Source organism: Mobula hypostoma, chromosome 1 (genome assembly GCF_963921235.1).
Source record: "Mobula hypostoma chromosome 1, sMobHyp1.1, whole genome shotgun sequence".
NCBI lineage: Eukaryota > Metazoa > Chordata > Chondrichthyes > Myliobatiformes > Myliobatidae > Mobula > Mobula hypostoma.
In genome coordinates this window covers 32,464,287-32,487,928 of record NC_086097.1, presented here as the reverse complement: position 1 = coordinate 32,487,928, position 23,642 = coordinate 32,464,287, and the positions used below count along the sequence as shown (strand labels likewise).

Sequence of the window (23,642 nt, the reverse complement as noted above, 5' to 3'; positions counted from 1 at the left end):
CTCCCATCGGGACCACGAATGGGGATTCAGTTTCCAACATCGGCAATCTCCGGAATGAGCTCGGCTCCTGGTCGTCAGCGCTCGGCTGTTTCCGGAAACCTCCGCTTCTGCCGTGCCAGTGACGATGGCGAGCGGCCAGGCCGCTGAGCGGCAGCGCCTTGTCCCCGAGGAGCGGCGGGGTGAGTGTACGGGCACGGTGGGTATTGGAGCCGAGAATTACTCGGAGGCGAGAAGGCTATCCAACAAGCTCGGCATGAAGATGGGGATGAGCCTGGGCCTGCCTGGGGCCGAGAAGCAGCAGGAGGAACAACAGGGGCAAGGAGGTAGAGTAGCCGGAGACCGCGCTTCTCCACTCCCCGGTACTCCCGCGCTTCTCCTCGCCCGTGTCTCACTGTCGGGCTGCCCACATCTCTCCTCGCTCGGGGCGTTCTGCATCCCTAGCTCGAGCATCTGGGGCTCTCCTCCCCGGGCACCCGGCTCTCAGTACTTCCGTGCCCGGGCTCTCCCTCCTCCTTAACCTCAGCCTGGCAGTGTGGTTGAAGCTGAGATTTCCAGCGGGCACGGAACCGCCATTTAATGTTCTCATTAACGGGAGAGGACTGACACAGATGCCCAGGTCAGGATGCAGTGTCTGGATCTGAAACATGGACTGTTTCACCGACTGAAAAGACATGATCCTGAGATGCTGCCCGACCCAGGAGCTGGCTTGTTTTTGACTTCCCCGATCCCAGCATCTGCAGCCCCTGATTCCAGATGCTGACCTGGTGTCGCTGGCCGTTTGCAGTCCATTCTTAATTGCTCTTGGGGTGAATTGGCGCGGCACTTCTTGATGTATTTGGACACTAGGCCCCAAGTATTTACAACCAGGGGCATGAAGAGAAGTGATTCTCTTACACCTCAGAGCTGTCTGTCACCTCGTGGGGAGTCTGCAGGGGTTGTCTTTCTGGCGGTGTGTTTGGGAATGATCTGGGCTTGTAACTGCAGGGCATTGTCGGTCTGCTGGAAGTGAATAGGGAGTCAGTCAGGTCAACGTCTATGTGTCTAGCATGGAGGACATCTTCAAAAGACGATGCTCTCAAGAAGGCGGCGTCCGTCATTAAGGACCCCCACCGCCCAGGGCATGCCCTCTTACCATTCCCAGCATCGGGAAAGAGGCACAGGATCCTGAAGACCCACACTGAACGTTTTAGGAATCGCTTCTTCCCCTCTGCCAAACAGTCCGTGAGCACTGCCTCGATATTTTTGCTCTCTTTTTGCACTACTTGTTTATTTTATTTATACTACCTACCCATATACTGTATATTTCTTATTGTAATCTGTGGTATTGCACCAAACTACTGCCGCAGAACCACGACATATGTCAGTGATAATAAACCTGATTCTGGTTTTGTACTGTGTAGGTGGAGCTGTGGGTGTACATAGACCATAATAAGCATTACCTCACTTTTTGCTCTCACTACTTATCATTATAACTTGTATTTTTTATGTGTTGCATTGTACTGTTGCCACAAAAAATAATTTCAGGACATATCAAGCAGAGGTAGATCAAGGCAACTGAATTGTGTTGTCTGGAAGATGTTTTGCCACTCATTCAAGAGGCTTCTGTTCCGATCCATGGTGGGTATTTTTCCGGCTTATAGACTCGGTGAGTGGCTTAAAGGTATAGCAATCGCATGAGGGTCGTTAAGAGTTGCAGAGATAATTAGTCTTGTCTTTGCATGAATGAAGGTATGAAGTGTCGTGGGAGACGCCAGGGTAAAGATGTTAGGGCTGCATTGTAAGTAGCTGATAGGTGGTGTCGTTCCCCACCCTCTCTGTTCAGGGATGGGTTTCCCAATTTGACAAAGATGGCTTCTTGAAGATTAGAACTGACGAAGCCTCTCAGATGAGTGGCGAAACATCTTCCAGACAACATAGCAAGTCCAGTTGCCTTGATTTACTCATGCTTGATTTGCAAGGATCTGGATGACTGAGAACAAATTTCAAGACGTATGTCTGTGATAATAAACCTGAATCTGATTCTGACGTCCAGATAATGGGTGGGGAATCGTACTTTGCTTGCCTGACTTGGCAAGACGCTTGCTGTTCAACAGCCTCCTCTGTTCAAACAGTAAGGCAAGGTGTAGACTGTGAAAGCTGCCAGCCACTTCTACATCCTGTGAACAAATGCATGAGAGAAAATGTTTTCATCCCTTGCGCTTTTATAAACAGTGGAAGGATTTTAAAATCCATTTACAGTTTCTGCTTTTAAGCCTTAAAAACTGTGAGAGACATTTATGTATCTGCAGCCCAGTTGGCCAACCTAATTTGCTTTATGACTGTTTGTAGTTTGATAGTGACTACCATGTGTTGAAATGGAGGCCCATGTGGGAGAGAAGGGTTAGACTGATCCAGGAGGAGGTTAATCAGAATTAGATTTATTGTCACTGACATGTGTTGTGAAATTTGTTGTTTTATGGCAGCAGTACAGTGCAATACATAAATATACTATAAATTACAATGAAAATACAGCTATACAAAAGAATGAATAAGTAGTGCAAAATGGCAAGGAAATAAGATCAACACAACAGTGTGAGCAGAAGGGCCTGTACCGTGTTGCAAAGTTCTATGTAAAATGTACAAGAACATACAATAATACAGCACAATACCGGCCCTTCAGACTATGATGTTGTACTGATTTGTATAAATCTTCTCCACCATCAATCTTGAGCAACGCACACAAAATGCTGGAGAAGTTCATCAGGTCAGGCAGCATCTATGGAGAGGAATAAATAGTTGACGTTTTGGGCCAAGTCCCTTCATTAGGGCTGTTTATTCCTCTACTTGGACACTGCCTGGCCTGCTGAGTTCCTCCAGCATTTTGGGTGTGTTGCTATAGATTTCCAGCACCTGCAGAATCTCTCCTGTTTATAATTTGTTCTCCTACACAGTCCATGATCCTTTATTTTTCTGTCATCCATGTGTCTAAGAATCCCGTATATGTCCCTAATGTATCTGGCTCTAACACCATGCCTGGCAGAGAGTGTTCCAGGCATTGTCTGTGTAAAAAAAATCTACCTCTGACATCTCCCCTAAACTTTTCTCCATCCATCTTAAACTGATGTCCTCTGGCATTGGCCATTGCAGCTCTGGGAAAAAGGTGCTGGCTTTCCACTTTGTTTATGCCCCTCATAGTCTTAGACATCTCTATCAACTTGCCTCTCATTCTCCTTCACTGCTCTAGTTGAAAAAAAAATTTAAACCCCCAGCTCACTCAACCTTTCCTTATTAGAAAGTTTAATAAAAATGTTGTTGAGCTAGGTAATAAATAATCATTTGCATTTCATGAAGTTCATGCAGTTCAATATCATCAATTGAGATGTAGTGCAGAATTGGCTCTTCTGTGCCATCCAGAAATCCCCTGAATTAATCCTAGCCTAATCATAGGACGATTTACAATGACCAATTAACTTTCCAACCAGTACATCTTTGGACTGTGGGAGGAGACCGGAGCACCCGGGGGAAACCTGCGTGGTTACAGGGAGAATGTACAAGTTCCTTACAGGCAGGGACAGGAATTCATCCCGGGTTGCCTGTACTGCTATCCACTACGCTACTTTGTTCTTTCCGAACAGCTTAGTGTTCAGAATAAATTGGCTGAACCTATGTTCAATCATTTAGCCGTCAGAATAATAATGGTTGCAGATTCTGGTATTTCTACACAATAACTGTGTAGACTGTGGAGAGGGTGCAGAAGAGGTTCACCAGGATGCTGTCTGGATTAGCGGGTATGAGCTGTATGGAAGGTCAAAGTTGAGTATATTGTCACTTGCGCAAGTATGTGTGTGCACAGGTGCAATGAAATCATACGAGCAGCAGCATCAGACACAAAGTGGGGTTGTTCTCCCTACAGCTTTAGAGGCTTGAGGGGGACCTGATAGAGGTTTTCTAAATTATGAAAGGCGCAGATAGGATTGTTGTTATACCTCTCCGCGCCTTACGGCAACCTTGCCGTTTCTCTAGCTTTTGTCTGTTTTTACAAGGCCAAGTTGCTCGCTCGACACTCGACCCAGCGCAGATGCAAAGCGTGCGAGGAGCCGGCCGGATTCAGACCCGGGACCATACACCTCGAAGTCCAGTGCAGATGCCACTGCACCGCTGGCCAGCTGCATGGATAAGGTCGACAGTCTTCTTTCCCAGGATAGAAGTGTCAAACATCAGAGGGCGTGCTTTTAAGATTAGAGGGGGAAGCTGAGATGTGATGTTTGTGCCAACACACACAAAATGCTGGTGGGTCCCAGCAGGTCAGGCAACATCGATGCAGAGGAATAAACAGTTGACGTTTTGGGCCAACGTCCTTCATCAGGACTGGAAAGTCAGAATAAAAACGGAGGGGAGGCTCATAAGCTATTTTTTTAATGCAGAGAGTGCTAGGTGCCTGGAATGGGTTACCAGGGGTAGTAGTGAAGCAGGCAGATTGGTGGAGTTTGAGGCTTTTTAGACAGACACATAGACTCATAGAGCACTGCAGCACAGAAACAGGCCCTTTGTTCTATTGATCTACACCTGAATCATAATCTTCCATACTGCTCGCATTCATGTACTTATCCAAATTTCTCTTCGATGTTGAAATTAAACTCTGCATCCACCACTGCTTCTGGTAACTCGTTCCATACTCACCCCACCCTCTGAATGAAGAAGTTCCCCCTCAGTTTCTGCTGAAATATCTCACCTAAGTATGAAGAGAAGAGAGGATATGGATAAGACACAAGAGGAGGACATTTAGTATAAATTGGCATCAAGATCAGTTGTGAGGAATGGCCCGTCCAGTGCTGTACCATTTAATACCATTTAGGCAGTGTTCACTTGGGGGTTTCTACTCTATGGGATGTCTTGGGGCTGCTTTATCACTGCAGGAAATATCAGGTTTTACAGATGCCAGAAGTCCAGAGCAACACACAAAAGAGCTCAGCAGGTCAGACACCATCTATGAAGGGGAACAAACAGTCAACATTTTGGGCTGAGACCCTCCATCAAGACTGGGAAGGAAGAGAGGAAGAAGCCAGAATAAGAATGTGGGGACCGCGGAAGAGTACGTGCTGGCAGGTTATAGTTGAAGCTGTTGTTTTAATGTGGAGATGGCAGCAGGAGGCTGGTGGTTACCGAGGCTATGTCAGCTCAACCTTCAAAATCAAGTCAAATTAAATTTATTATCGAAAGTGCATATCTCACCATTTACTACCCTGAGGTTCATTTTCTTGCAGATATTCACAGGAAAGTAAGGAAACACATAGAAATTATGAAAAGCTATACATAAGTCAAGTGACTTTTTATTGTCATTTCGACCATAACTGCTGGTACAGTACACAGTAAAAATGAGACAACGTTTTTTAGGACCATGGTGCTACATGACCAATACGAAAACTACACTAAGCTACGTAAAACAACACAAAAATTACACTAGACTGCAGACCTACCCAGAACTGCATAAAGTGCACAAAACAGTGCAGGCATTACAATAAATAATAAACAAGACAATAGGCACAGTAGAGGGCGGTAGGTTGGTGTCAGTCCAGGCTCTGGGTATTGAGGAGTCTGATGACCTGGGGGAAGAAAGTGTTGCATAGTCTGGTTGTGAGAGCCCGAATGCTTCGGTGCCTTTTGCCAGATGGCAGGAGGGAGAAGAGTTGTATGAGGGGTGCGTGGGATCCTTCATAATGCTGTTTGCTTTACGGATGCAGCATGTGGTGTAAATGTCTCTAATGGCGGGAAGAGAGACCCCAATGATCTTCTCAGCTGACCTCACTATCCGCTGCAGGGTCTTGCGATCCGAGATGGTGCAATTTCCAAACCAGGCAGTGATGCAGCTGCTCAGGATGCTCTCAATACAACCTCTGTAGAATGTGGTGAGGATGGGGGTTGGGAGATGGACTTTTCTCAGCCTTCGCAGAAAGTAGAGACGCTGCTGGGCTTTCTTTGCTATGGAGCTGGTGTTGAGGGACCAAGTGAGGTTCTCCGCCAGGTGAATACCAAGAAATTTGGTGCTGACAACCGATATGCAAAATAAGATGAATTGTACAAAAATAAGTAAATAATACTGAATACATGATCTTTAGAGTCTTTGAAAGTGAGTCGTAGGTTGTGGACTCAGTTCAGAGTTCAGGTGAGTGAAGTTATCCACGCTGGTTCAGGAGCCTGACGGTTGCAGGGTAATAACTTCGTGAACCTAGTGGTGTGATCCTAAGATTCCTGAACCTTCTGCCTCCTGGTAGTGAGAAGAGAGCATGGCCTGGATGGTGGGTGTCCTTGATGATCGATGCGGTGCTCCTTGTAAATGTGCTCAATGGTGGGGAAGGCTTTTTCTGAGATGGATTGGGTTTCTATAGACTTTTCCATTCCTGAACATTGGTGTTTCCATACCAGACCATGATACACCTTTAACTGAGCGCGAAAGGTAAATTTGCAGTTTTTAGGTGCAGGATACAACATGATGGCATGATTGCACTGAGCGATTGACTGAACCCACAGGATAGGTGCTAAGTGCAAGCGGCTTTCCAGAGAGGCTGGGGTAGTTGATTGTGGATTGGGCTGTTGAAAATCGTGGATGGATTGTGACAGAATAGACAAGTACTTTTTATAAATTAGTTTCCAGAGGGCAGTGTGAGGTGGAGATGTGAAGTGTTGGATTCAACCAAATCTTACAAGATAGAATTGAAACTTGCTCTCAACTTCATTAAGACCAAAGAGCTGATTGTGGACTTCAGAAAGGGTAAGACAAAGGAATGCCCACCGGTTCTCAGAGGGATTAGAAGTGGAGGGAGTGAGCAATTTCAAGTTCTTGGGTGTCAATATATCTGAGGATCTAACCTGGTCCAAACATATCAGTGCAGCTATAAAGAAGCCAAGACAGTGGTTGCATGTCATTAGGAGTTTGAGGATATTTGATTTGTTACCTAAGACACACGAAAAACTTCTACAGATGTACCGTGGAGAGCATTCTGACAGACTACATCATTGTATGGTATAGTGGGGCTAGTGCACAGGACCAAAAGAAGTTATAAAAAGTTGTAAAATTAGTCAGCTTCCATCATGGGTACAGTCCTCTGTAGGATCCAGGACATCTTCAAGGAGTGGTGCCTCAGAGAGGCAGCGTCCATTATTAAGAACCCCCATCACCCAGGACGTGCCCATTTGTCATTGTGACCGTCAGGAAAGAGGTACAGAAGCTTGAAGGCACGCACTTGGCGATTCAGGAACAGCTTCTTCCCGTCTGCCATCCAATTCCTAATTGGACATTGAACCCATGAACACCAACTCACTTTTTATTATTTCTGTGTTTGCACTATTTTTAATTTTTAATGTGTGTGTGTGTGTGTATATATACATACACACCCCTACTGCAATTTTTTGATTTTTTCTTTCTATGTTACTGTTGCTGCTAGGTTGACAAATTTCACGATATATGCTGGTGATATTAAACCTGATTCTGATTCTGGATGAGTAAAATGCCAGGAATCCTTTGACTTGGTGGCATTTTTGTGTGGGGAGAGAAATAGTTAATGCTTCAGTTTGGTGACCTTTGAACTGAACTAGAGAAAGTAACGTAACCAGTTTGAAATAATGACAATGGTGGGAAGAGATGAACAAACAACAAGGAAGGGAAGAACATACAATCTCCTTACAGACAGTGGTGGAATTGAACTTGGGCTGTCCTGATGAAGCACCTCAGGCTGAAACGTTGACTGTTCATTCTGTCCATTGATGCTGCCTGACCTACTAAGTTCCTCCAGTGTTTTTTGTGTCTTACTCAAGAATTTGGGCATCTGTGGAGTCTTTTGTGTCGCGCACTGTCTTGGTATGGCAGGATGGAATACCTTGAGAAAAATGAGAGAGGGCAAGGAAACAGGAGCCTATGAAAGCAAGAGAAAGCATTCAGGTGTAGACTGAAGTGGAAGGGAACTAGACAAGCCAAGTGGGAGGTGCAAGGCAATGAAATGTACTGCTGGTCGAGCGAACAGGCTGTTGCAGTGGGCTGGTAGGACACTGGTACTTCAGATTTAGATTTATTTGTCTCATGAACGTTGAGTCATACAGTGAAATGCATAGTTTCCGTTTAATTCCGAAGGTGTGCTGGGAGCAGCCCGCACGTGTCGCCATACTTATGACGCCAACATAGTATGTCCACGGTTTTCAGCGGAATAACACAAGCAGCAACAACAAAAAACAGACAATAGCAAGACAAGCCCCTTTCCCAGCCACCCACTCACATAGACTTGTGTGAAGGAGGGATATCCTGTGGACATGGAGAGCTTAATGATCCTGATCTGAGTTTGGATTCATGCATTCGACTGCTTTCAAGCCTAGGAATGGAATGTAATGCAATTATTTCATTGTGGGTGTGAAGATAATTCTAATTACTACAAATTCTAATTACTTCTCATTAATAATTAACCCCCACCTCCCTTAGCTCTTTCTTTGCACTTGTGTCTATGCCTTGAGAATTGCAGATCCACAAATAACAACTTGTTTTTATATAACAGCTTTTAGCACAGTAAAGTGTCCCAAGACAGTTCACGGGTGTGCACTCTAACTAAATCCAGCTCTGAGCCACAGGGAGGCATCCGAATATCTAACTGTTAACAGGGTGTATTCATAAACACAAGAGATTCTGCAGATGCTGGAAATCCAGAGCAACACACAGAATGTTGGAGGAACTCAGCAGGCCTGGTAGCATCTGTGGAAGGGAATAAACAGTCGATGTTTCAGGCCAAGACACTTCATTCGAGCTGGAGAGAAAGGGGGCAGAAGCTAGAATTAGGTGGGTATGATCACATTACTACAGGGAAGGATAGATATTCACAGCATGGGAGGAGGCCTTGTTTCTGAAGTAGATACAGTGACACGGCACATACAGTCTTGCCCAAAAGTCTTAGGCACATAAATATAGCTGTGGTGCCTAAGGCTTTTGCACAGTACTGTAGTAATTTTATGTATTGCACTGTACTGTTGCCGCAAAAAAAAACAAATTTCAAAAGTTCAAAGTTCATTTATACATCCTTGAGATTTGTCTGCTTACAGACAGACACAAAGCAAAGAAAATCAAAATAACCCATTTAAAAAAATAGAAGACCATAAGACATAAGAGCAGAATTAGGCCATCTGGCCCATCGAGTCTGCTCTGCCATTCGATCATGGCTGATCCTTTTTTCTATCTTCTCTTTAACCCCAGTTCCCGACCTTCTCCCCGTAACCTTTGATGCCATGTCCAATCAAGAACATATCAATCTCTGCCTTAAATACACCCAACGACCTGGCCTCCACAGCTGCATGTGGCAACAAATTCCACAAATTCACCACCCTTTGGCTAAAGAAATTTCTCCACATCTCTGTTTTGAAAGGGCGTCCCTCTATCCTGAGGCTGTGCCCTCTTGTCCTAGACTCTCCCACCATGGGAAACATCCTTTCCACATCTACTCTGTCTAGGCCTATCAACATTCGAAAGGTTTCAGTGAGACTCCCCCTCATCCTTCTGAATTCCACCGAGTACAGACCCAGAGCCATCAAACATCCAATGTACAGAGGTGAAAAAAAACCAAGTCATGCAAATGATAAACACAAGCAAATGGCATTCTGAACTGAAGTCCTCAAAGAGAGTCCGTCCACAGAACGTTAGTTCAACGCAGAGCGGAGCAGCGATCTGAACTGACTTGTCTCTCGCCTCGGGCCCCGATACCCCGACCTTTTCAATCTGACCCAGCGCCTAAGTCGTCATCCAAACCTTGGGTTTCACTTTGATACGATCTGAGGCCTGGATCCCTCCACCTTGATTTGGCCTGGTGCTTAAATCATCATTCAAACGTGATGTTCAGTCACTCCGGTATGCTCTGGAGCCTGGATCCTGTCACCTCGATTCGCCCTGTACCCAATCTTTCCAATTTGGCCTGGCATTTAAATTGATCGAATCTTGGGTCTTCTTCACTTTCGGAAATGGGCTCGCTGCCTCGCCTCGTCTCACCTCGGTTCTGCCACATTGAATTGCCTCCAAGTCCAAAAGGAGGTTACAGGCTATTGTTTGCGATGACTGCATTGTTGGTAGAATCTCAGGTGGTGACGAGAGGGCGTACAGGAGTGAGATATGCCAACTAGTGGAATGGTGCCACAGCAACAACCTGGCACTCAATGTCAGTAAGACGAAAGAGCTGATTGTGGACTTCAGAAAGAGTAAGACGAAAGAGCACATACCAATCCTCATAGAAGGATCAGAAGTGGAGAGAGTGAACAGCTTCAAGTTCCTGGGTGTCAAGATCTCTGAGGATCTAACCGGGTCCCAACACATTGATGTAGTTATAAAGAAGGCGAGACAGCAGCTATACTTTATTAGGAGTTTGAAGCGATATGGCATGTCAACAAATTAACTCAAAAACTTCTATAGATGTACCATGGAGAGCATTCTGACAGGCTGCATCACTGTCTGGTATGGAGGGGCTACTTCACAGGACTGAAAGAAGCTGCAGAAGGTTGTAAATCTAGTCAGCTCTATCTTGGGCACTAGCCTACAAAGTACCCAGGACATCTTCAGGGAGCGGTGTCTCAGAAAGGCAGCATCCATTATTAAGGACCTCTGGCACCCAGGGCATGCCCTTTTCTCACTGTTACCATCAGGTAGGAGGTACAGAAGCCTGAAGGCACACACTCAGCGATTCAAGAACAGCTTCTTCCCCTCTGCCATCTGATTCCTGAATATACAGTATTTCTGTTTTTGCACATTTTTAAATAATCTATTCAATATACGTAATTGATTTACTTGTTTATTTATTATTATGTTTTATTTATTATTTTTTTCTCTCTCTGCTAGATTATGTATTGCATTGAACTGCTGCTTAACAAATTTCACATCATATGCCGGTGATAATAAACCTGATTCCGATCTTTTACCACCAAAAAAAAAGTGATTAACAAATATATATACAATTAACCATACAGAGGATATTTCTGTTAACACTCTTTGGGACACTTTTAAAGCTTATATTCGTGGTCAGATTATCTCGTATTCTGCTGCTTTGAGGAAGAAGCAGGAGGAGTTGGTAATTGTGGACAAGCTTAAGGAAATTGATAAGAAATATGTTATAGCTCCTTCTGAGGAGTTATATAAACAAAGAACTGAACTTCAAATGGAACACAGTTTATTACTCTCGTCCTCAATTGTAAACCAATTAAAGAAAACAAGAAGTGAATTTTATGTACACAGTGACAAAATTGGCAAACTGTTGGCTAATCAATTGAAGTCTAATTATGCTAAATCTCAAATTAATCAGATTTATAACCAAAATGATCGACTGATACTTGATCATGTGGGGATTAATCAAACCTTCTGTGATTTTTACTCTTCCTTATATCAATCAGAGTCTCCTCGAGATTCTAAATATATGAATGATTTTTTAGATAATTTAGACTTCCCTGAGATTTCACAGGATATGGCTTCTATGTTAGATACTCCCATTACCATGGATGAGATTAAGAATGTTATTTTCTCTATGAATTTGGGGAAAGCTCCTGGCCCTGATGGGTTTACCATAGAATTTTATAAATGTTTTGCTCCTTCATTAATCCCTTGGCTCTATAGGGTTTTTGAGGCTTCATTGAAACTTGGTAAACTTCCTGAATCTTTTAATAGAGCGTCAATCTCTTTAATATTAAAGAAGGATAAAGATCCTGCTCAATGTGCATCTTATAGACCAATATCTTTATTAAATGTTGATTCTAAAGTTTTTTCTAAGTTATTAGCAAATAGATTAGAAAAAGTACTTCCCTCTATTATTTCGGAAGACCAAATGGGTTTTATTAAAAGTCGTTACTCTTTTTATAATATTCGTACACTGTAAAATATCGTTTATACTCCCTCACAAAATGTTCCTGAATGTGTTATCTCTTTAGATGCCGAGAAAGCTTTTGATAGAGTAGAATGGCCTTATTTATTTAAGGTGCTTGAAATGTTTAATTTTAGCTCGAAATTTATATCCTGGATTGAACTCTTATATTATTCTCCTGTGGCCTCGGTCCGTACTAACTCTTTAAGTTCACCTTTTTTCCCTCTTTTTCGAGGTACTCGACAAGGTTGTCCTCTTAGTCCCTTATTATTTGATATTGCATTAGAACCTCTTGCAATTGCCATTCGAGAATCTCCAAATATTACTGGGATAACTCGGGGCTTAAAGTCCCATAAATTATCACTCTATGCTGATGATTTACTTTTATATATTTCTAATCCTCAAAAATCCATCCCGGCTGTTTTAGAGTTATTAGCACAATTTGGTCTTTTTTCAGGTTATAAATTAAATCTTAGTAAGAGTGAACTCTTTCCGATTAATAAACAACTTCCCTTATATTATAAATTTCCATTTAAATTGATAATTATTTTTCATATCTTGGGATTAAAATTACTTGTAAATATAAAGATTTATTTAAGACTAACTTTTTACCATTAATAGACCATATTACTCAACTTTCATCTAAATGGTTTCCTTTATATTTAACTTTGATTGGTCGTATTAATGCAGTTAAGATGTTTTTTTTGCCAAAATTTTTATATATATTTCAGGCATTACCAATCTTTGTTCCAAAATCTTTTTTTGACAAAGTTGACTCTAAAATTTCTTCATTTATTTGGCAGAATAAAAACCCGAGACTGGGTAAAATACATTTACAGAAAGCTAAGAGAGATGGAGGCTTAGCATTACCTAACTTTAGATTTTATTATTGGGCAATTAATATTCGACATATGAAATTCTGGTTACTGGACCAGGATATACTATCCATTCCTAAATGGGTAGTATTGGAATTACAATCTGTTCAGGGTTTTACACTTGGCTCTATTTTAGGTTCCTCTCTTCCTTTTGATTGGAAACGCCTTAAACAGGTGTCTAACCCGATAGTTAAATATACCTTGCGTATTTGGTTTCAATTCAGAAAATTTTTTGATCTTAATCAATTTGGGTTAGCGATTCCTATTTTAGGTAACATATTTTTTCCTCCCTCTTTTACGGATCGTGCTTTTCAAACTTGGAAGACTAAGGGTATTTCACGGTTTTTGGATTTATTTTTAGATGGTTCCCTTATGTCTTTTGAACAATTATCTAATAAATATAACTTATCAAGAATACATTTTTTTAGATATCTACAAGTTAGAAATTTCCTAAGTACTATACTTTCTTCCTTTCCAATGCTTCCTCCTACATACATTTTAGATACTATAATCAACCTTAATCCATGTCAGAAAGGTGCATCGGCTATGATTTATAATATTATTATTATGAAACTTAGGAAAGCTCCATTTGATAAGATTAGGGTAGATTGGGAACAGGAATTGGGGTTTACCATTTCCGTGGATGACTGGGGGCAGATTTTACAATTAGTCAATACTTCCTCTATCTGTGCTAAACATTCCCTAATTCAATTTAAAGTTGTTCATAGAGCACATATGTCCAAAGATAAGTTAGCGCGCTTTTATTCTCATATTAATCCTTTTTGTGATAGATGTCCGGGGCAGATAGCCTCTTTAACTCATGTGTTTTGGTCTTGCCCTACTTCGGAAACTTTTTGGAGAGACATTTTTAATATTATCTCTAAGGTATTGAATATAGATATCTCTCCTCACCCTATTACTGCTATCTTTGGACTACCTAAAATTTCCAGTAATCTCTCCCCTTCAGCTCGTAAAATGATTGCATTTCTTACTTTAATGGCGAAAAGATGTATCTTACAACATTGGAAAGAGCTTAATGCTCCAACTACCTTTTTTTGGTTTTCTCAGACGATATTATGCTTGAATCTGGAGAAAATTAGAAGCAATCTTTATGACTCCTCATTTAAATTTGAACAGACTTGGAGATCTTTTATTCAATATTCTCATTTAATGTAATATATACCCTTCTTGTTTTTTTTTCTGTTTTTAATGGAGGTCGGGATTGAGGACGTGATTTTAAGTTTAACTCTGGTTTCAAGTTAGCCCATTGCTTTGCTTTGCTGTTAGTTAGTTGCACAGTGGGTTTTTTTGGGGTTTTTTTTTTCCTTTTCTCTATTGATATATATATATAAAATTAGTATACTATTATGTTACCTTGGTATGTTATGTTTAAATTATATTGTTTGTAGTATTTTTTTTGTATTAATATCTTCTGTAATTTTATTATATTCTAACAGTGTATTAGTTCTAACAGTGTATTAGTTCTATATGGCTTACCTTTTTGTATACTTATTTAATAAAAAGATTTTTAAAAAAACAAAAAAAACAAATATATATACAGTATCTAAGGCTTTTGCACAGTACTGTGTAATCTCAATCAATAAAACAGGATTGAACTGTACTGTTCTATGTAAGTTCTGTTTTTCTCTCCACAGATGCTGCTTAACATTTTGACCCTGTGGAAAAGATATTGACTTATACTTATGCCTCACATAATCTTACAAGCTTCTACCAGGTCTCCCCCCAGCCTCCACTACTGCAGAGAAGACAACCCAAGTTTGTCCACACTCTTCCAATAACACTTGCCCTCTTATCCTAATATTCCTCTTCTGCCCCTTCAGTCAGATCTATTTGGATGGCATGGTGGCTTAGCAGTTAGTGCAACGCTTTACAGCACCAGCTGTAGGTTCGGGGTTTGATTCCAGCCGCTGTCTGTAAGGAGTTTGTATGTTCTCCCTGTGAGCGATGGGTTTCCTCCGGGTGCTCCGGTTTCCTCCCACATTCCAAAGATGTACGGTTAGGGTTAGTGAGTTATGGGTAACACTTGCAGGCTGCTCAGCATAATCCTCACTTACTTGATTTGCAGCAAAAGATGCATTTCAGTATATGTTTCGATGTGGATGTGACAAATAAAGCTAATTTCTTATTTGTGTGTTCCTAGATTGTAAAACCTTTGTATAAGAAAAAGCTTTCCCATCATGTCCCTTCTGTCTCCTTTGTTGATTATTTTAACTTTGTTGTTGGCTATGGCTACACACATCTCCTTCTCCCGATCCATGTCGCTGAACAGCACTCTACGTACATTCCTCATCCAGAGCGACATGTAGTTTGTTCTGAAACTGTGAAAGAAGTAGAATTGTTTCTGGAGCGGACACACTTTAATCTGGGTCGTTACCCAGCAGGTGAACTGATCAAGAGAATCCTTTGATTCCTTCACAGGGTATGAGGCAGGTGAGAGGCGAGCATTTATTGTCTGCCTAGGTCGTCATGATCCACTTGATGCATCTGTACTCTGCATGGACTGCTGATTTGAATTTCTGTTAAGTCTGAATTTTTCTCCACAGATATTGATCGGCCTGCGGAATATTTCCAGCATTTTCTGTTTTTGCTTCAGATCAGCAATAGTCCAATATTCTTATTCTTACCTTCTCCCTACTTTCTTATTCTGGCTTCTGTCCCCTTCCTTTCCAGTCCTGAAACATCGACTGTTTATTCCTCTCCGTTGATGCTGCCTGACTATCTGAGTTCCTCCAGTGTTTGTGGGTGTTGCTTGTTATTTCCAGCATCTGCAGAGTATCTTGTGTCTTGTATTACTTTTCTTTTTCACTTCCACAGTGTAGCAGTGGTGGGGGCAGATGGGGGGGGGAGGTGGAGTTCCAGCACCCAGTGGCAATGGAGGAGCCAAGTAATATGTATATCTATTTCCTAATGCTGCCATCGAGAGGGAGGTATGGAAACTGAAAACTCACATTTAACAATACAACAACTGCTTCTTCCCTCTGCCATCCAAGTGGTCCATGAACCATGCATGCCACCTTGTTATTCTTTTTTGTTTGCACTGTTTATTTAGAATTTATATTAATGTTTGACTTTGCACCATAATCAGATGGAAAATAACATATGTCAGTGATAATAAACTTGATTCAGAGATTCACCAGGAAGGTGCCTAATTACCAAGAATTTTGCAATAAGGAGGGCGTAAGTGTGTTAAGGGAAATTTATGTACAAGTGTAAATTTGTAAGTGAAATTTTTTTTAGATGCAGTAGTGCTGTGCAAGTCATAAAAATTACTGTAAGTTACAAAATTAAATACTGCAAAAGAGAAAGAGCAAAGTAGTGTTCATGGGTTTACAGGCAGTTCAGAAATCTGATGCAGTTTCTAAAACGTTGAGTGTGTGTCTTTGGAGATCTGTACCCCCCGATGGTAGTAATGAAAAGCAGCATGTCCATAAGACAAAGGAGCAGAATTAGGCCATTTGTCCCATTATGTCTGCTCTCACCATTCCATTATGGCTGATTTATTATCCCTCTCAACCCCTTTTTCCTGCCTTCTCCTTCTGACCAGCATACTAATCAAGAATCTCTGCTTTAAAGGAGCCAAATGACTTGATCTCTACAGCTGTCCATGGTAATAAATCCCACCGATTTACCACCCTCTCATTAAAGAAGTTCCTCCTTAACTCTGTTTTAAAGAAAAATCCCTCTATTCTGAGTCTGTGCCCTCTCATCCTGACTCCTCCACTATAGGAAACATTCTCTCCACGTCCACTCTTTCAAGAATTCAGTTGTGCAAGAAGGTACAGAGGCCTAGGATTTGAAGCTTGGTAATTAATACCAAGGGGGTGTTGCTGTTGTGATCTATAAACAGCAGCCTGATGTGTGTATCGCTGTTGTACAGATGATCCAGGACCGAGAAGAGAGCCATTGAGATTGCATCTGATGTAGACCTGTTATGGCAGTGGGCAAATTGCAACTATTCCAGGTCCTTGCTCAGGCAGAAGTTAATTCAGGCCATGACCAACCTCTCAAAGCACTTCATCACAGTAGATGTGAGTGCATCCTCCTCTGCAACTCCAGCAAGTACAGACCCAGAGCCATCAAACACTTCTCATATGCTAACCTTTTTATTCCTATGATCATTCTTGTTAACCTTCTCTGGATCCTCTCAATTGCCAGCAATCCATTCTTAGATAAGGGGCCCAGAACTGTTCACAATATTTCAATTGTAGTCTGACCAATGTCTTGTAAAGCTTCAGCATTCCATCTTTGCTTTTGTATTCTAGTCCTTTCAAAATGGATGCTAACATTGCATTTGCCTTCCTTACCACTGGCTCAAGCTGTAAGTTAACCTTTAGGGAATCCTGTCCTTTTGTTTTAAGTCCTTCTGCAGATTCCCTGCTTCCTTGACACTTTCTGCCCCTCCACCTACCTTTGTATCATTCACAAGCATTAAGGAGTACCTCTTTAACTGCAGAGGCTGTGGGATGTCTTGAGAACTTCTGTGGAAGTTCTTGTCTTTTATCTTTTTGGAGAATTTCCAGTTGCTCCTATGCTGTTTCACTTGTTGACCTGTTAATCTGGCCAACCTGCACTAGATCCCTCTTAACTTCTGATGAGCTTGTACTGTTTTCTCCTATGTGGATACTGCAGAGGCAACGGGAGAGGGGAGTGTAATTCTGTTAATATTTAAAGTGTTTGCGTGATCGTTTGGAGGGTAATTTGCAATTTTTTTTCCAATGCAGAAACTGAGGAGGATGAACAGGTTGGCGTGACCTCACAAATGTCCAGCCTACAAGTGTCGGGTGGAGGTGACAAGTGCCAGACAGAAGGAGGCAGCAGGTAAGGAAAGAACCTGGTGTTTCTGGTGTAGATGGTCATGCAAGGACCGTGCTATTCCATGGTGGTTTTCCATAGAATCTCTTCCCACTCCCGTTCTTCTCACCCTATTGGCAAACAGGCCATTTCTGGGTTATGAATATCCAACTTATAGACAGCACACATTTGTGCAAGACCTGCAATATTAAAAGTCCAATGTACATAAATATGATCCAGTGAACAGTAGAACTAGTTTCCTCTTTTTCCACATTCATTAATTGTTTTTATCAATCTTCGTAACTGATAATTGTCACATGACCCAGATACAGTGGGAAAAACTTCATTTTGCATGCCAAACATACAGACCATTCCATACATAATTGCATTGAGATAATACAGAGGGAAAAGCATTAATGGAATGCAGAATAAATATTACAGTTACAGAGAATAGGCAGAGAAGTGGCAGATGGAAGTGTATGGCCATGCATTTTGGTAGAAGGAATAAAGATGTAGACTATTTTCTAAAAGGGAAGAACATTCAAAGATTGGAGGCGCAAAGGGATTTGGTAGTCCTCGTGCGGGATTCCCTAAAGGTTAACTTGCAGGTTGAGTTGGTGGTAAGGAAGCCATATACAGTATTAATATTCATTTCAAGAGGACTAGAACATAAAAGCAAGGATGTAATGCTGAGGCTCTATCAGGCATTGGTCAGACTACGAGTGTTTAAAGCGAAGTTTGATAGGTTCTTTATTATACAGAGCGCAAAGGTCATGGGGAGGAGGCAGGAGAATGGGGTTGAGAGGGATAATAAATCAGCCATGATGGAATGGTTGATCAGACTCGCTGGGCTGAATGGCTTAATTCTGCTCCTATGTCTTATGGTTTTATGGTCTCTGCTATTGTGTTGCCACAAAATAAAATGAGTTCCCCCCATGAGCACTCTTTTTATTTTGCAGCAGCATAGTATGACCTGAGTTTTTTGTTTTGTAGCAACAGTACAATGCAAGACTTAAAAATCTATAAATTACAAAACTAAACAGTGCAAAGATAAATGAATAATGAGGTAGTGTTCACGAGTTCATGGTCCATTCAGAAATCGTGGCGGTGGAACGATGAAGCTGTTTCTGAATCATTGTCTTCAGGCTCCTGTACCTCCTCTCCGATGGTAGTAATGAGAAGAGGGCACGTCCCAGGTGATGGTGGTCCTTACCTCTTGAAGCTGTCGTGAATGGTGAGAAAGGTCGTGCCCATCATGCAGCTGGTTGAGTCTATAATCCTCTGCAGCCTCTTGCGATCCTCTTCATTGGGGTTTTAACTTGATCTCCCATTCTGACATGTTGGTTCATGGCCTACTATGCAGCCATGATGAGGCCACACCCACATTCCGCTTGGGTAGCCTCCAATCTGATGGTATGAACATCAATTTCTCTAATTTCTAGCAATTTCTTCCCTTTCCCCCTTCTCTCTTTTTCCATTCCCCATTTTGGTTCCCATCTCACCCCTTCTCCTCACCTGCCCGTCAACTCCCTCTGGTTCCCTTCCTCCTTCACTTCCTTCCATGGTCCACTGTCCTCTCTGTTTAGATTCCTTCTTCAGCCTTTTACCTTTTCCATTTATCAGCTCCCAGCTTCTCACTTCACTCCACCTCCCCCCCACCCGCCCCCCCGGCACCCTCCTCACATGGTCTCATCTATCACCTGCCAGCTTGTACAGTACTTCTCCCTCTAACCCCCTCCAGTCCTAATGGGGTCTCGGCCCAGAAAGCTGACTGTGTATTCCTTTCCGTAGATGCTGCCTGACCTGTTGAGTTATTTTTTCTTTAGAGATACACCACAGTAACAGGTCCTGCTAGCCCAGTGAGCCGTACCGCCCAATTACACCATGTCAGCAATTGACCTACTTATCCGTACACCTTTTGGAATGTGGGAGGAAACTTCAGCACCCAGAGGAAACCCACGTGGTCACGGGGAGAACATACAAGCACCTTGCAGACAGAGACAGAATTGATCCAGTTTCACTGCGCTGTAAAGTGTAACGCTAACCAAGGTGCTGGCCAGAAAATTCCATGAGTTCCTCCAGCACTTAGTGTGTGTTGAAATTTGTACCAGTCTCTGGTAACGTGAATAGAATCTTAGTAACAACTGCATCTTTCAGGTGTGAGCTGGGAGTTGGTTGGGGAGTTGGCCTTGTTTCTGACCAGTGAAGTCCCAGCTGCGATTGAGGAATTCTGCTGTCTTGGGGCTAATCGTAGGCGAGAGATGCCATGCAGGCAGAAGGGGTTAGTGGCAGCAGCTGTGATTTAATTCTGTGTGATTTTGTGGGACTGAGCCAGTTGTGATTGTAACCTGAAGTTTACTCTAATTACCGCAGTGTTCCCAGAAGCATTGGTCGCTCGGGGAGTGATTACTGTGGGAGGGGCAATTGTGATAATGCAATTACTGGAGTTTGTGCAGCCGGACTCATTTATAAAGTATGTTTACTCCCAAAATTAGGAGCTTTTCAGTCCCTTGGCTGCTTCTGATTTCGGTTGCTAGAGTCCAGATCCACTGGCTCAGCAGCAGTTCAGGTAAGAGGCAGAGATTGAGTGGACACCAGAGCCTTTTTCCAGGTTGGAAATGGCGAATACCAAGGGGCATAATTTAAAGTATAGGGGCTATGTCGAGGAAAGTTTTATACACAGAGAGTAGAGTGTGTATGGAACACCCTGCCTGGGTTGGTACTGGAGCAGATACATTAGGGGTATTTAAGTGAATCTTAGATAGACACCTGGATGATAGCAAAATAAGACCAGAAGACATAGGAGCAGAATTAGACCATTTGCCCATCGAGTCTGCTCTGTAATTTCATTATAGTTGATCTACTTCTCTCTTAACTCCAGTCTCCTGCCTTCTGCTTTCTTGATGGGTTATCAAGGACCTATCAGCCTCCGCCTAAAATACACCCAGTGACCTGGCCTTCACAGCCGCCTGTGGCAGCGAATTCCATAGATTCACCACCCTCTGGCTAAAGAAATTCCTCCTCATTTCTGTTCTAAATGGATGTCCCTCTATTTTGAGGCTGTTCCCTCTGGTTGTAGACTCTCCCACCAAAGGAAACATCCTGTTCATATCCACTTTATCTGGGCCTTTCAACTTTCGATAGGTTTCAATGAAATCCCCCCCTCATTCTCCCAAATTTCAGTGAGTACAGGCCTAGAACCTTCAATCGCTGCTCTTATGATAATCCTTTCATTCTTGTGAACCTCTTCTAAACCCTCTCCAATGTCAGCACATCCTTTCTTAAATAAGGGGCCTAAAACTGCTCACAATTCTCCAAGTGAGGCCTCACCAGTGCGTTATAGTGCCTCAGCATTACGTCCTTGCTTTTATATTCTAGTCCTCTTGAAGTGAATGCTAACATTGCATTTGCCTTCCAAGTTAACCTTTACGGAATTCTGTACTAGAATTCCCAAATCCCTTTGCATCTCTGATTTTTGAATTTTCTCCCCGTTTAGAAAATAGTCTTTGCTTTTATTCCTTCTACCAAAGTGCATGACCATACATTTTCCAACTGTATTCCATCTGCTACTTCTTTGCCCATTCTCCTGATCTGTTTAAGTCATTCTGCAGCCTCTGTGCTTCCTCAACGCTAACTGCCCCTCCATCCATCTTGTATCACCTGCAAACTTGGCAACAAAGCCATCAATTTCATCATCCGAATCGTTGACAGCACAAAAAGAAGTGGCTCCAACACAAATCCCTGTGGAACGCCACTAATCACTGGCATGCAATCCGAAAAGGATACCTTAATTCTTACTCTTTGCCTCCTACCAATCAGCTAATGCTCTGTCCATGCTAGTATCTTTCCAAAAATACCATGGACTCTTATCTTGATTAGGAGCTTCGTGTGTGGCACCTTATCAAAAGGTCTTCTGAAGATCCAAGTACACAACATCCACCAATTCTCCTTTGTCTATCCTGCTTGTTAATTCTTCAAAGAATTCCAACAGATTTGTTAGGCAAGATTCCATGCTGACTACAGCCTATTTTATCATGTGCCTCCAAGTACCCCAAACCACACCCTTAACAATTGACTCCAGCATCTTCCCAACCACTGAGATCAGACTAACTGGCTTATAATTTCCTTTCTTCTGTATCCCTTCCTTCTTGAAGAGTGGAGTGATATTTGCAATTTCCCAGTCCTTAGGAACTGTCAAAATCTGTTGATTCTTGAAAGATCTTACCTTTTTTAGAACCCCGGGGGTGCAGTCCATCAAGTCCAGGTGACTTATCTTCCTTCAGACCTTCCAGTTTTCCAAGCACCATCTCCCAAGTAATAGCAACTGCACCCACTTCTAGCTCTTGACACTCTCAAACCTCCGGCATAATATGTGTTTTCCATTGTGAAGACGGATTCAAAATACTTAGTCAGTTATCAGCTGTTTTTGTGTCCCCTGTTACTATCTCTCCAGTGTAATTTTCCAGAGGTCCGTTGTCTACTCTCATCTCTCTTTTACTCTTTATATACTTGAAAAAACTTTTGGAATCCTTTTTAATATTACTTGTTAGCTTGCCTTCATATGTAATCTCTTCTCTCTGCCCCATCGAGTTTTTGGTTGCCTTCTGTTGGTTTTTACTGGTTTTCCCAATCCTCTAGCTTCCCACTAATTTTTGCTCTATTATATGCCCTCTCTTTAGCTTTTGTGTTGGTTTTGACTTCTCTTGTCAACCATGGTTGTGTCATCTTCCCTTTGGAATACTTCCTCTTCTTTAGGATGTATCTATCTGCACCTTCTGAGTTTTCCTCCCAGAAACTCCAGCCATTGCTTCCCTGCCATCATCCCTGCTAGTGTCCTCTTCCAGTCAACTTTGGCCAGCTCCTGTCTCATGCCTTCCTTTATTCCACTGTAATACTGATATATCTGACTTTAGCTTCTCCCTCTCGACCCCCTCTCAACAAAGGGCTACATAGGAAGGAAGGATTACATTGATTTTAGAGTGAGTTAAAAGGTTGAAACGGCCTGTGTTGTGCTGTAGTGTTTGATGGTCTATAATATCCCAGCTCCCATAATGTCTGACTGATAAAGAACCAAATGTCTTTTTCACTACCCCGTCTACCTGTGATGTCACTTTCAACACACAATGCACTTGTATTCCTACCTCCCTCTGTTCCATGGCACTCACTAATGCCCTACCACTCATAGTATATGTCCTACATTGGTCAGATGTTCCAATATGCATCACACCATGCATTGATCCACATCTCCAGCATGCACCAGACTATGTATCATACATATATTATCAGACTTTTGAATGGACCACTTCTGTACCTTATTGTCTGCCTGCACTGCACTTTCTCTGTAACTGTAACACTGTTCTGCATTCTTACTGTTTTACCTTGTACTATAGGGTAATGTATTGGGTAAAAGATGACATATTGTTCATAATGGAAACTGTTCTACATAATTCACAGAAGTTGTTGTGTATTCACTTTAAGATTAGATTATGAGGACACTCAGTCCTCGTTTATTGTCATTTAGAAATGCATGCATTAAAAAATGATACAATGTTTCTCCGGTATGATATCACAGAAACACAAGACGACCAAGACTAAAACTGACCAAAACCACATAATTATAACATATAGTTACAACAGTGCAAAGCAATACCGTAATTTGATAAGAGCAGATCATGGGCACGGTAAAAAAAAAAGTCTCAAAGTCCCGATAGCCCCAACATCTCACACAGACGGTAGAAGGAAGAAACTCTCGTTGCCATGAACTTCCAGCACTGCAAACTTGCCATTGCAGCATCCTGAAAGCACCCGACCACAGTCCGACTCTGAGTCTATCCAAAAACTTCGAGCCTCCGACACCAAGCACCATCTCAGATAGTATCTGACATAATGATGTCAGTGAAAGGCAACTGCTTTTAAGACTATAAGATGTAGGAGAAAAATTAGGCCATTCAGCCCATCAAGTCTGCTCCACCATTCCATCATGGCTGATCCTGGATCACAGTCAACCCCATACACATGCCTTCTCACTATAACCTTTGATGCCCTGACCAATCAGAAAACAATTTTTGCTTTAAATATACCCACGGTCTTGGCCTCCACAGTTGTCTGT

The 23,642-nt window shown here is 42.3% G+C and overlaps 1 protein-coding gene across 2 annotated transcripts in view; it reads left to right on the top strand.

Annotated features, from left to right (window-relative positions):
- Nucleotides 1-92: 92 nt before the first annotated feature.
- The window catches only part of tmed8 (transmembrane p24 trafficking protein 8), a 46,737-nt gene continuing 23,187 nt past the window's right edge, over nt 93-23,642 (top strand). The window contains exons 1-2 of one of the 2 annotated variants that reach the window (XM_063045812.1): nt 93-179; nt 17,464-17,560. In XM_063045812.1, coding sequence (XP_062901882.1) covers nt 125-179; nt 17,464-17,560 — 152 coding nt within the window. In that variant the 5' untranslated portion in view covers nt 93-124. Of the gene's footprint in view, nt 180-17,463; nt 17,561-23,642 lie in introns of those variants that run through there. The other variant, XM_063045823.1, reaches the window with a different exon arrangement.